A 13,144-nucleotide genomic window follows, 5' to 3' on the forward strand; every position below is an offset into this window, starting at 1 on the left:
AGAGTTCAAGGACAAAAAACTAAGATAAGCACAAAGTTATAAAGGTTTGTAAACTGTGATAAACAAAAAAATTAACCTGAGAAAGAAATTGGAGCTTTCAGACACATCTCGTGGCCTTGAGTGGATGGATATAGTTTAGTTGAAAGGCTTTGGAAATCCTCCAGTAAGTGGACCTTGTGTTAAGAATTTGTTTTTGCCAAATTGCTGTTTCCAAGGACATTAATTAACCTTCAGTCTTTACAACTTCTAAAACTACATACATAGTACAGGTTGTGTTGTTTTCATTTGAAGGGTAAAATGTGAATTGCTAAATATTCATGTAAAACGATGTACTCACAAGCAAGGGTATATATATATATATACTTTTTTACTATATACCTATTGCAAGTGTAAATAAAATGTTGTGAAAAATAGAATTTAACAAAAAAATGGCTTGTTACACAGAAAACTGTCTAATCCTGGATAGCAACAAACAATAATAGTAGTTAAAACTCTTCCTGAAGCCAGTCTGGAGAAAATCAAACACACCTTTTCAGACATGACTGATGCTCTAACCTCTTTGGGAGCCACCATTGTTATTTTGGAGCAAACAGTTGGTTCTTGCTGTCGTCACACATGAATTCTTCTTGTAGCTTAATGGTGATTAGTCCAAACTGCTGTTTTGTGTTCAATCACAATCACTTGGAGCCTGGCGAGACTGACTTTCACTTGATGGTAATCTCTCGAATCCAGCTGCCTCACAAGGTTACCTTAAAAAATCCCCACTGTCTGACACTGTCAAACTTATAGTCTTCTATCAGCTTTACATTGAAACTATAAACTCAAGAATCTGTTTTAATGGCTGGAAATCATTTTATACACATGCTTGAAGTTCATCATGTTTATCTGGACAGCATAGTTTGTATTAACTATCCATCCAGGGGAACAAGGAGATTAAAGAGGCTGAACTGAAATTGAAATACAATTTAAAAAAAAAAAAAAAGTAAACGATAATCACACACCTACAGAAGCAATAGTGGGCGTGTTCCTCTATTCTCCTTTTCCTGAACCGAGGGAGAGAGCAGTGCAGGAGATAAGCTGCTGCCTGTCATCATGCAACCAGTCACATTAACAAACAGCTTATCTTCTGCACCAGATCCCCCTCTTCAACTGTGTGCAGACAAAATGTCTGCCAGACGCAGAAGACGACAGAGAGAAGAAGAAGTGGGGAAAGGGGGAACAAATTAGAGGGGAGACTTCAAGGCAGATGGCATGGCAGATTTATAGACAGAGGAAGTGAACAAAAGCAGAATGAGAGAACGAGTGTGTGAAATACAGTTTAAGATAAAGGCCGTCAGAGGTGAGATTTGCTCACTGTAGTCACTTTTACAGAGGGGTGGCTGAGATTAAAGACACTTGGTGGCAGGTCTCCATGCAGTCGTCTCTGCCTTGCAGGCCTCTGTCTCTCTGTCACAGTCCCAGTTAGTCAGTCTGCGGTTTGTGGTGCCACCACACTTGGGGTCCGTGTGCCACCAAGACATCCCAGACTGAGGGAGAGATGGATTAGGGCACAGCAGAGCGGGGATTAGCTGGCCTCTGGGCCTGGTGCTCATAAGGCAGCGTCAAACGGTCCAGCACAGAGTGTGACTGTGTTTCAGTGTCTCGCATACTTTAAATGAGTGCGCAGGCTGGTGTTTTTAGTTAGTGTTTGTAGCATTCCACATCTAAAACATCTTAAGAGTTTCCCTCAGAGAGAGAGACTGGTGGAGGAACAAAGGAGCATGTTGCCTTTTCAGTTTTATCACAGTTTTTATCTCACAAAGAGAGATCTTAAAAGGGATTCTCACTGCAAGCTCATGTCATATGGTCCTCTTATAGAGAAATCTGCTCAGACAGAAGTGACTTGAGATTGAGCAGTCTCCACTGCATTAAGTGGTATTACTGCCTCACCTTACCATTTGATTTAATGCTCCCTGCTAGAAGATGTTTTGTACAATGATGCATTTTGCTCATATGATAGCTCATGTGTGACGGCTGATTTATTTTGACCAACTGTCTCCCATTATCTCCTCCCTCCTACAGGGACCAGCCGGACCCAAGGGAGAAAAGGTATGTTTCAATATGAATTTCAACAATTCTGCTAGACAAGTCAATGCACACCATGGATGGATTTCTCACATTCGTTCACAGGCAGACACACACACACATATGCACACACAGAACCTCACAGGTGTTCTCTCCATCGCCCTCCCACGTTCACGTTTTCACTGCACACCCATCAAACGAGCCATAGATTACATGTAGTTATGTAGGAGCTCATATGTCTCCGCACATTCTCACGTCAAGGCACTAAACAGGTTTACAGGCCTTCAGCAGGGCTCGATGATAGCCAGATGTTTTCCCACTCTGTGAACCTCTGCCCAGCCTAAGATGTTAGCGACCGGAAGAGCTGCAGGAGCTGGCAGAGGAGGGTCATGCATGTGGTCATTTGTGTACGCGCTGATGGGTAACTTTGTGCGTGTATACCTTTTTGCACTCAAGCGAAAATCGTCCAGATAAGCGCGACCACAAGAACAACGCAACTGCCGTAAACAGCATCTGTCAGAGGCAGGATCCAGGCTGATGAGCGGGGATTGCAAATGACAGATGATGCTGATTTCTGGAAAATTGGCTCCCTTCATGTAATCATGCTCGTGGATCTGTGATGAGACCGTGAACTCCAAATGCTCATCAGAGAACAAACCATCCTCAGCACGTGCTCTCCCACTTGTACTTCACCCGTCGCGTCCCGTCAGATGATTCCACTTGTGGCCTATCAAATGATTTATACAGTAAATGTCGACATCCTGAGCTGGTTTAGGGACAGATGACCTTTGAGTCACTTCCTTCCAATACACAAGTATTCATTTTTAAGCCTGTCTGTCACTGTGGCTCGACTGTATTCTGTTGCATGTCTCGTCCTGTGTGCATATACAGGGATAATAATTGCTGACGATTGTTATTTTCCTGTTTTTCTCCCAGGGTGACCAGGGAGACATTGGGCCAAGGGTAAGTCCTATTTTTTGTCCGTGCCTGAGACGGTAAAACGAGATGTTTTGACTGTTTCATGCGCAAATTAGAGGCTATTTTTCCACCACAGCTGACCTGGCTGAAAAGACCTTTCCTTTGATTATCAGCAGCAGATACGCCTCCATCCAGATTTTGTCCTCTTTCTCTTGTTTTGTCTTTCTCTGTCTCTGCTTATCTCCATTTTTTCATGTTCACTCCTTTTCAAGGTCAAGACACTCTACGCTTTCCATTCAGTCACTAAAAGAAGCAAAAGTGAAGTGAAAAGAATTGTGCATCAACTTCACGAACTTCATGAAAACAAAATCTATTTTAGCAGTTTTCCTTTATTGAACCAATCAACCAATTAAAGCTGTAACAAAAATTACCTGAATGACAAAAAGCCATTACTTTTAAGGAAACGCTTTGGGAATTGCACATTTTTTAGATGAGATTTAGATTAGAAGATTAATTTCCCTTCCTGTGTCTGCTCAGTAATCATGAAACTATAGCTAACAGGGCAGTTTATTTATCTAAAGGGAACCAAATATGTACCCATACACGCACAAATAAAATTACACTTTTATTTCACATCCATGTGCAACTGACTTATCAGTGCATCTTTATTTGAAAAGTGTCTTTGGACTGCAGGAGGAAATTTATGCAGACACAGCTGAGGTTCAAACCCAGACCAGACAGACCATCACAAATTGGAAACTAAAGTTCAGGAAGAGATTTTTTCTAACATTTGAGAAACTACTCATAATTTCCTTGTTATCACACTGGGGGAACAATGTACAAACAGACAACACACGTCTGATCACAAGGTTTTTCTCGATCCACATGGCTTTCAGCACCCGAGCAAGTCTTTTAATAATTCAAAAGAAAAGTGTGTTTACCCTGTGCGGCTTCCCCAGCAACTGCACCAACAACATAGTCCAGCTCCTATGATGAGGTTTGAGTTGCCCACAGCTCCAAAGCCAGAGATGAGAAATGATGATATTAAAGAACGATGGAAATACTTAAACCTCACCATCAAAACCCAATGGTTAGGGCAGTGCGCCAAAGCTGCCATCTAGTCTCAACCAAAGTATGTTTTTTCTAATGTTACAGAGTAACCTCGCTGTGCATCTGCTCCATGTAGTCAGTGTTGTCTTTTCATGTGATATCATTCCACACGCCATGAGATCTATGTAATTATCTCCCGTTTTATTCGCTGAGGTTTGAAAATAAGCCCCCTGTGTTTTACATGGTGAACAGCTTGAATTCTTTGAAGAAGTCATGAATCCTGAATGTTTTTCTAGTCTTATAATGTTCTGAATGTAGTCTCAGGTCCAGATCACACAAACAATACATGTATACATTTGTAACCCAAAGATCCAAGCCCATTAGTTTCATGTTTTTGTCTGTTTCCCCAGAGATGGTAAAATTGTAGAAACATAGAAACATATGAGGTAGAACTGAAATGATTAGTTGATTGCTCATTCAGCAGAAAATTGATGTGCAGCTATTTTTTTAACTGATTAAATATTATTATATATTTGTTAATATTAAACAAGATTTCAGTGGTTGCAGTATGAATAGTTGCTGTTTTCTGTCATTCATTTTTATAGGTTTTATACACCAAACTGTTAATCAACTATTTACGAAAATACAATTAATCAATCAATCAGCTTATCCAATAAAGAAAATGATTGTAAGTAGCAGCCCTACATGATGGTTTAAACTTACCTTAAGACCAGGTAAAAAATAAGTTCTTGATAAAACATGACCTCAGCTAATCAAATGTGAACACTAGAATTAAAGTTCTATGCCTGTTAAATTACAAATTCTTGATTTGCACTCAACTTGGTAAAAAGCCAGATGAATTCAGATATATTTTTCAGAAACATTCAGCAAATTCAGATCAATGACAGAAGCTTATAAATATTTCAACTGATGTAGTCGAACAGACAGAAATGGTCCTATCATGCTATGGATTGATAATTATTTATCCTTGCAGATTTGTTTTCCACATAGTGGCTCTACAACAATCTACCTCACAAAACTTGTTGGAAAGTAGTTTCCATATTGGCAGTCATCTGTCCTATGGGGAACATAATTCTGACTGTGAGCCACTTAAACTTTCAAAATACTCACGCATATAATAGTCATTAAAACTACAAACGTTCTTCTCAAAAGGCCTCTTACTGCCACGTGCTGCTTGTCTTTATCATTAATAAAATTCTTTCGCAAGTAAAGGTTGAAATGATAATTACAAATAAATGTGTTGTCATAAATCTTCTGAGAGTTGGAGCCTGACAATATTGGCATAACAGTGTGTGTAAGAGTATTGGAATGAGACTGAATGGCTATTGTTTTATAACACAGCATAAATGGAGTGTAAATTTGACACGGCTGCCCAGTGGAACAATATTTATCATGCGGCTCAGAAACATAACAGAAATTCCTGATTCCTATCAAGGCGTACGCCATTTGATTTCCCAACCAATCCCTTCAGATTTTGAGGTAATACCTTATGCAAGAATTAAATCTTTTTGGCCTTCTGCAATACAAAGTTCTTCCAAATGGTAAATATTGCATTTGGACGAGGCTTCTGGATCTCAGATATCCTTGGATAACTCCTGAAAAACCTCGGAGTATCGCTTAGAGACACAGGCTTGGTTCAAAACAATCCCTGCAGCTCCTAAAACTACTGTAGTTGTGAATGAGGTTTGGCACTGGCGTACATTTTCATAGATATGGCTAGATAGGTTAGCAAATAAAAAACTATTGGCCTCTGAATTTTTTGGAATTACTTTTTTTAACAGCTATGAATCAAAGCTGACACAGTCTGAGCAGATAAAAGGTGGTGCAGTGGGAGTAAATCATCAGAACATAAACTCAGTCATCACCTGATGTCAACATTGTTCGCTGATTCACCTCTGAACTGTACGAGAGGATGAGAGAATACACGTAAAAACAGGAAGTAGCCATGAGTCAACCTGTGACTTCCTGTCAATCCATCAGTGTCAATGCCTTTGTCAGGCTATGTCAGAGCAGATTACAAACAGGGAATATCAGGGGTATTAAAACACCATCACATTTCATAGAACCACCAAAAACATGTGACCTGTGCTGTTTTTTCCAGCCTCCATACTATCAAAACCATGCAGAGGTCATTGTCGCTGCATGTTTAGGTTGGACTGGTGTCTGTGTTGAAAGATGGGATTGTAGTCCCCAGCTAGTGTCTCCTCTCGCCTCCCTCGGAGCAGCTACAAACAGGGCCATGGTTAGACGGGAGTCCGGGGTTGAATGGCCGTTTGTCTTAGTATCAGCCTAAGGTCTGGTGAGAACGAAGTAAAGGGGAAACCCACCATGAAACAGCCTATTCTCTTACGAGATGTTTAAAGAGCATATGTGTATGTGGTATCCATGGTGGGAACGGTGTGAATGAGTGAATGTGACAGTGGGGAGAGAGGAGTGTGTGGGCAAAGAGAGGAGGAGGAGGGATCTGCGGTGTCGGAAAAACCTCAGCTATCCAGTGTTCACCGCAGCCTGTTAACGTAAACCTCGTGAGCAAGCTAGCATCTCTCCTTCTTTCTCTACCTAATATCCCCCCGCTGTTCTTCCTCCCTCCTCTCTTAGATCTTCCCTCAGTCCTTCCCTCCCATCAGTCCATGTGTTTTTGGAGAGAACTCAACCAGAGAAGCGGCACAGTGCTCCGAGCTCTCTGGCAGCAGGAAAACTCTGCTCCTTTCAGCTTGACAGACAATCATCACAGTTACTGTCTGTCGGCTGGAAAGAGCCAAGCCACTTCTGTTTGGTTTGGTCGCAAAGGGAAGGATGGGAATACATTAAACTGAACACACACACATAATTAAATACATGTTTGAGTGAAAGACCAGGATATACTTACTGAAAGGGTAAAGGGGAAAGTTACTGGGTCAAGGTTATTACAGGGAACAAAAACTAAAACTAACAGTGAAGAACTAACTTCATTAACTGAGATAAAAGTAAAAACTAAAGTTTAAAACAAAGAAACTTACTAAATAAAAACTACAGCGAAATAAGAATAAGAAAATAAGAATAAATAGAATTGCAAGTAAAACCAGCTCAGTAGTTTTCTCCCTCCATATGCACTGTTTGACCTGTTGAGAGACACTGGCCTGATAAAAAGGGTCTATAATTAAGATGACAGTAGAATTTGAACTTGAAAGTTCACCTGAGAAGCTCCTGAAAGAGAAGCACATGAAAAGTTCCAGGAGTCGAGAAAGCAGGAGACTGCTCACGAAGGCTCACCGTCGGACAGCTGCACGACATCAAGACCTCCACAAACACAGCAAACCTTGACCTCATTGCTTTCTTTCATCCAACCTTGTTCAGCTAAGCTAAATCAAAACTACAATAACTTTGTAATGGGTCTTTGTAGTAGTATTTCTTATTCTTGATGAAACGTATGTCTCACTATTTGCAGATGATGCAGTTTTGTTATCAACATTAAATCAGAAGAATTTCGAAAAGTCTGTCTTGTTAAATTAGACTATTTAAATCTTTTTCCCCTTTCAGCCATATGGGTATGCTACAGAAGGTTTCTCACCTTTCCCTTTGTCACTTCCTCCTCTCAGGGTCCTCCTAACCTCAGCACACATGCAGGTCTGCACAGTAATCAGATTCTCACCGTTAAGGTTGGTCCCTCCTGGTGTTTTTTGTTCTCCCAGCAGTCACCTCTCTCTGTCGAACTGCTGATCTCTCACTATCCCTGCAGTTAAGGGAGCAGAACAATCTTCATGAGCTTTTTTTCTTCTTCTGGCTGAGAGGCTGCTCAACTTTCATCTCTGTCTCTCCCACAGCAGTTGTTTCCCTCCTTGTTGGACTCCCTCAATTAACTATGGATTTCATTATCTCTTTCTCATCTAGTTCTCTCTTTTCTCCCTCTCTTTATGCTCTTTCCCTTTCTGTTGTCTTTTGTCTTCTTTCTCTTGTCCCTGCTACACCATCTCAGATGGTCTTCCCCCGATATGACCATGGCTTTCTCTCTGGAGAGCAGTCCAGCAGCTTTCAGAGACGCTTTCTGAAGGTAGACAGCAACTAAGGCATGTGTGCACTTTTAACACTTAAACTAACCTTTCCAATTCATTGTCTGATCTGCCGTGCATCTCCCGTCTTTCTCACCTTTTCACTTTTCTTCGTCACGCAGCACTGAATTGATTTCATGTGTGATCATGTTTTCATAATTTTCCTGTGTGTGCTGCTTGTTTAGTTGTATTAACTTGACTGATTAGGTGAAACTGTTTGTATAAAAGTTATAAAGCCTCGGTTATAAATATGAACCACACACATTTCAAGAAATGTGTGCTTCTCACTGAAAGGAGAATAGAGGAGTTTTGTCTGTGGCAATTTAGTTCAAGCCTGAGCTTAATAAGAGGCATAACAATTATCAGTGAAAGGAAATAAGGTTTAAGTCTTCTATTTTGAGGTCTTAGTAATATAATTTACATGAAAGGGCTTGGTGTACCGTGTTGCTTGCCACAAGAAAGCAAACCATAATGCAGCACATGTCTGTAGAGATGAGAGGGTGCAGAGGAAGCGTCACTGTGCCTGTATCCCTTTCAGCGCTGAAGACTGTTTTGGGCATTAATGGTTTCTGTTTGGCATAATCATGAGGGTGGAAGTCATCAGAAAGAGACATTTCTTCAGTTAGATGTAAACCCAGTGATGAAAGGATCTATAATAGGTGTTGACAGTTCTGTTTTTGTTTTAGGAAGCATAAACAGAAAAGAAGCAGATGATGTTGTTCTTAATTAACAAGTTCTTGTGTTTGAGAGTGGATTTGTCGGCATGGGTGTGTTTCACTTTGTGACTAAATACCAGTCTGTTTAACCAGATGAGGACTGTAGCTATTGGCCAACTACTTTCTTCCCTCCAGTCTCCCTGTATTATTACTTTTTAGTCTCCATCTATTATGTGAGCAGGGACAACTAGCAAATAAAGCTAATAAGCTACATGCTAATGGTGAAAAGATATTTAGTATTGCTATAATCAAAATCTTCGTACTGAAATAAATTGGATGGCTGCTGTTGTTCTGTTTCAGCTGTTTTCATGACAAAACCTGTGAACGCAGCGTATTCCCAGCACAAAGACAGCAGATAGAGCAAATAGATAAAGTTAGCAACTAGCTAGTGGAGATGAATTTAGCAGCTAGAGACCAAATGTTTCCCTCAAGAGTTAGCAAGGACCAAAACAGAGCTAAAATTAGTGTCTGCTGATAAGTCTGCAACTTTAAGGTTAATATTTCAGTGTTGTGAATGCAGCTTGTTTCTGCTGCCCCCAAGTGGCAAACAAATTAACTGCTGCAGGTTTCAGGAATACGGTTTCGATATTTGTTTTCAAAGTGCATTTGTCACGTTTTTAACCAAAGAAGTTAAGGCCCTCCCTTGATGATTTTGATTAGTTCAGGCGATGCAGCCAACCAACTCTTGCCACTTCTTTCTCCTTTACTTATACAGACATTTAGGCAGCTGTTAAAAAAAAATGATGTTTTGCTTTTCCTTGACGTAAAAACATGTTCTCGTATTTCTTTCCCTTATTGTTCTGTTTGTTTGTGTTTTGCTCATCAGGGTGACCAAGGCCAGGCTGGACCTGCTGGCCCTCCCGGTCCCCCGGGTCCCCCTGGGCCCCGAGGCCCCCCTGGGAACACCGGCAAAGATGGGCCACGTGGCCCTGCTGGAGAGCCGGTAAGAGCTTCCCTTCATGCGTCACCGTGCCCAATGTACACCCACTACACAAAACAATGCACCCACACACACCCATACACACCCACACACTACCCCTAGCTGCTGTTATTCTCCTCCTTCTCACCCTCTAACTAACGTTACACCACAAAGAACAGTCACTTTAAACACCTCAGTCATCAGGGGCTGCTGTTAGCCCAATTGTGTTGACCTGTTAGGGTTCAACCACAGGGTGTGACAGATTGTGTTTGTGTGCATGCTGTGTATGAATGTGCATTTATAGAAATGTATTAAGCAAGAAGGGGCCTATGCTGTAAATTGCAGTGAACCCATATTCTCATTCTTCTGGGTTTGCCAAAGAGCTGCGGCTCCCAGAATAGCAACTCTACTCCTGGCCTCATCTGTTTTGTGTAAGACAGCGGCCACAAAGTTCTCCAACACATCCCCATTCTCCCACCCTCCTACCACGACTGTGTCACCGTGCACCCCTGAAACAGATATGGCACCGCGGTGAGTTCATGGGCAGTTTGCTGGCCATACCAAACAATAGTTGTGCTCCTCGTCTGAGGTAGTTTATATTTCTCAAAATTAACTTTCTGCTTCCCAAACTTTAGTTCATAGCAGTGGCAGCTTAAAGCTGTGGTTATGGGATGGAAGAGAGAGGAAGAGACTCTGAAGGTAATTTTTGTTTATCTAAGTGCAGGAATGCCCACAACTGGCACAGGACTGCAAAGGGATATATGTTGGTTTCAGTGTGGGTGACTTGAGAGCTTATGCAGAACTGCCAAAAGAGAAAGTCAGTACAGCTCAAACAATGATGAAACACAGACAGATCGAAGAGAAGGGGCTCGTCCGTAGCCTAGTTAATTTCAAATGTATTCTACAAGTTGATTAAAAGGCGTTGCAAAACCCCAAAACAGAAAAACAAAGCAGAGTGGCGCTAAGAGCCACTCCATGTTGTGGGCAGATGTCTGAGTGGGCCGAGCAGGAGAAAGTGAGCAAGCCTGTAAACGTGGGTGTCCCCTGCCGTTTGTATTTGTAAAGTGGAACGACAGCTCAAACAAAGCTGCGGCTTGTTTCTATCTGATGTGTCACTATGTTAAACTGCCGTGGTGGGAGTGATCGTTGTAGTGAAATGATTTCAAGTTAATTTAGTATTGTTTATAATTGGGAATGGATCTGACATCTGAACTGGTCTTCATCCATCCTTTTCTGCACTCAGGATAAAAGAAGTGCAAAAAAATTATTTGCAACGGTGATTTGTTTCCCGCTGATGTGGAGGAAAGATCAAAAGATGGAGGAGGAGGTAAGAGGGGTGAGAGATGAGGTTAAAAGGCTGCTGGAGCAACTGAGGATGGAAATAAAAGAGGACCACATAGCAGAGGAGGGGATCAGGATGACACTCCTGTTTGTGTGTGCTGGCAGAGAAGCAAGAGGAGAAAACCAGCTGGGAAACATCTCAGTAGCTTTTGCACATCATTGTAAAATATGAGGATGGAGCGGAAGGCTAATAACCTCCAATTCATATTATGTATTTATTACAGTGCGCTGAGTGATCAAATAACTACAACTGCTCCACTTGAGAGGAGAGTGTGTGTGTGTGTGTGTGTGTGTGTGTGTGTGTGTGTGTGTGTGTGTGTGTGTGTGTGTGTGTGTGTGTGTGACACAGAGAGAGATGAGGGGCTCTTACACAAGATCCCACTAAGCTCTCTCTGCCATGGATGACTTCATAGCAGATGTTTAGCCGCTCCGAGCACACGTCCACCTGGCTCTCACAAACAGCCACGATTGGTTTGTTTACCTAAATAAGCCAAATCTCTGATGGAAAAACGCCAGAAAGTGGAAATGGAATACTCTCTGAGTGTTTGTGTTGGGACAGAAAGTGTCTCAGGGATAATTGTTGTTGTAATTCTTTCATTTGGTGTGGTGGAGAGCGCTGTCCAACATCTCAGTCCAACATCTCAGTCCAAAATCTCTCATAGGTGTTTAATTGGATTGAGATCCAGTGATTGCAAAGGCCAAAGCATATGATTCACATCATTTTCACACTCATGAAAGCATAACTTACCCAAAAGGTACTTGCATCTGGTGTTTCCTTTGTCATCCATCAATATGGTTCATACTCTGACGTGACAGGCTGAAGTCTATCGACTGGTCATGCTTTGTTGAACACTGACATCTAGTGGCCAAAGAGTGTTTAAGTCTACGGAGATGCAGCTGAAGTTGAGACCATAACTAAGCTTCTCCTCTGTTCTCTTTAGGGTTTTCCAGGCCGTGATGGCGTTGAGGTGAGTGTAGTTCAAATCCAGTTTTTGATGCACCTCAAGCACTCTGATTGTTGTTCACAAATAGCTATCGTTAGCCTGTGATGATTTATCTTTCTCTGGATGATCACATTAACTGGATATATTTGTGTCACAGGGGCCAAAGGGATTGCCTGGAAAGCCGGTAAGATCACTGATAGATTGTGGACCTTGACAAAACGTCAATATCTTGGTTTCCTCAAACATGTTAATTGTCTTGTCAAATTCTGCTGTTTGCTACAGTCGTATCGTAACATGTGGCCAAAGGTTTGTACTTTTGACATTTATTGACAGGGAGAAGATGGTGAGCCCGGCTATGCAGGACCACAGGGTCCTCCGGGAGTTAAGGTACAGATAAGCTTTCCACATCAGTTATCATTAGTTATTTCAATGCATCTGTTTTTGCATGCACTGACAGTGAATGTTCATTGTGTTGTGAAACAGGGCGAGCCAGGTGCAGGAGAAAAAGGAGAGAGAGGCATGGACGGACTCCCAGGATTAAAGGTAGAAGGCTGATTGCTTTACATCTGTGTGATAGAAATATAAATGTTGTTATAAATGTTAAATATCTGTTATCTGAGTTTTATCATAATATAGCAAACATGTATGTGCATCACACAGGGAGACAAAGGGGAGACAGGACAGCAAGGACCACAGGGACCCACGGTATGTGTATTACCCAAAAGGTTAACCCTCCAAGATCATTCTGTTATTACTACTACTATGATCATATTCAGTTGTTTATGTTCTGGATCTCTCCTTCATCTTTTCTCTGCTCCAGGGTTATCCTGGTGAAAAAGGCACCACGGGCTCCTCAGACATCATTGACTTCAATGGGAAGCTTCTAGATGCTTTCCAGGTGAATGATATTGATTTATGGATATAATTCATCAGGTTTTTATTGCTGAATCTCAATCTCAAATTAGGCATCGGGCCTCAGAAATGTTAGTGTAGTAAGGAACACATCTGAATATTTTATTTTCGAAAACAAGCAAAACTCAACATGTCGTCATTTTTCTTGACAGGCCATCAACACCATCAGTGTTTCGGTAATCTACTGTTGTTTCTGCATGGTTTTGGTGGAGTGATCAGTAACTAATACCT

General features: G+C 41.5%; 1 protein-coding gene across 1 annotated transcript in view; it reads left to right on the top strand.

Annotated features, from left to right (window-relative positions):
* LOC139207446 (collagen alpha-1(XXIII) chain) overlaps positions 1–13,144 on the top strand; it is a 113,767-nt gene that overhangs the window by 92,586 nt on the left and 8,037 nt on the right. The window contains exons 8-17 of the mRNA XM_070837169.1: positions 2,062–2,088; positions 3,001–3,027; positions 8,009–8,083; positions 9,624–9,740; positions 11,999–12,025; positions 12,159–12,185; positions 12,335–12,388; positions 12,485–12,544; positions 12,662–12,706; positions 12,822–12,899. Of these exons, the coding sequence (XP_070693270.1) occupies positions 2,062–2,088; positions 3,001–3,027; positions 8,009–8,083; positions 9,624–9,740; positions 11,999–12,025; positions 12,159–12,185; positions 12,335–12,388; positions 12,485–12,544; positions 12,662–12,706; positions 12,822–12,899 (537 nt within the window). The remainder of the gene's footprint in view (positions 1–2,061; positions 2,089–3,000; positions 3,028–8,008; positions 8,084–9,623; positions 9,741–11,998; positions 12,026–12,158; positions 12,186–12,334; positions 12,389–12,484; positions 12,545–12,661; positions 12,707–12,821; positions 12,900–13,144) is intronic.

Source organism: Pempheris klunzingeri, chromosome 9 (genome assembly GCF_042242105.1).
Source record: "Pempheris klunzingeri isolate RE-2024b chromosome 9, fPemKlu1.hap1, whole genome shotgun sequence".
NCBI lineage: Eukaryota > Metazoa > Chordata > Actinopteri > Acropomatiformes > Pempheridae > Pempheris > Pempheris klunzingeri.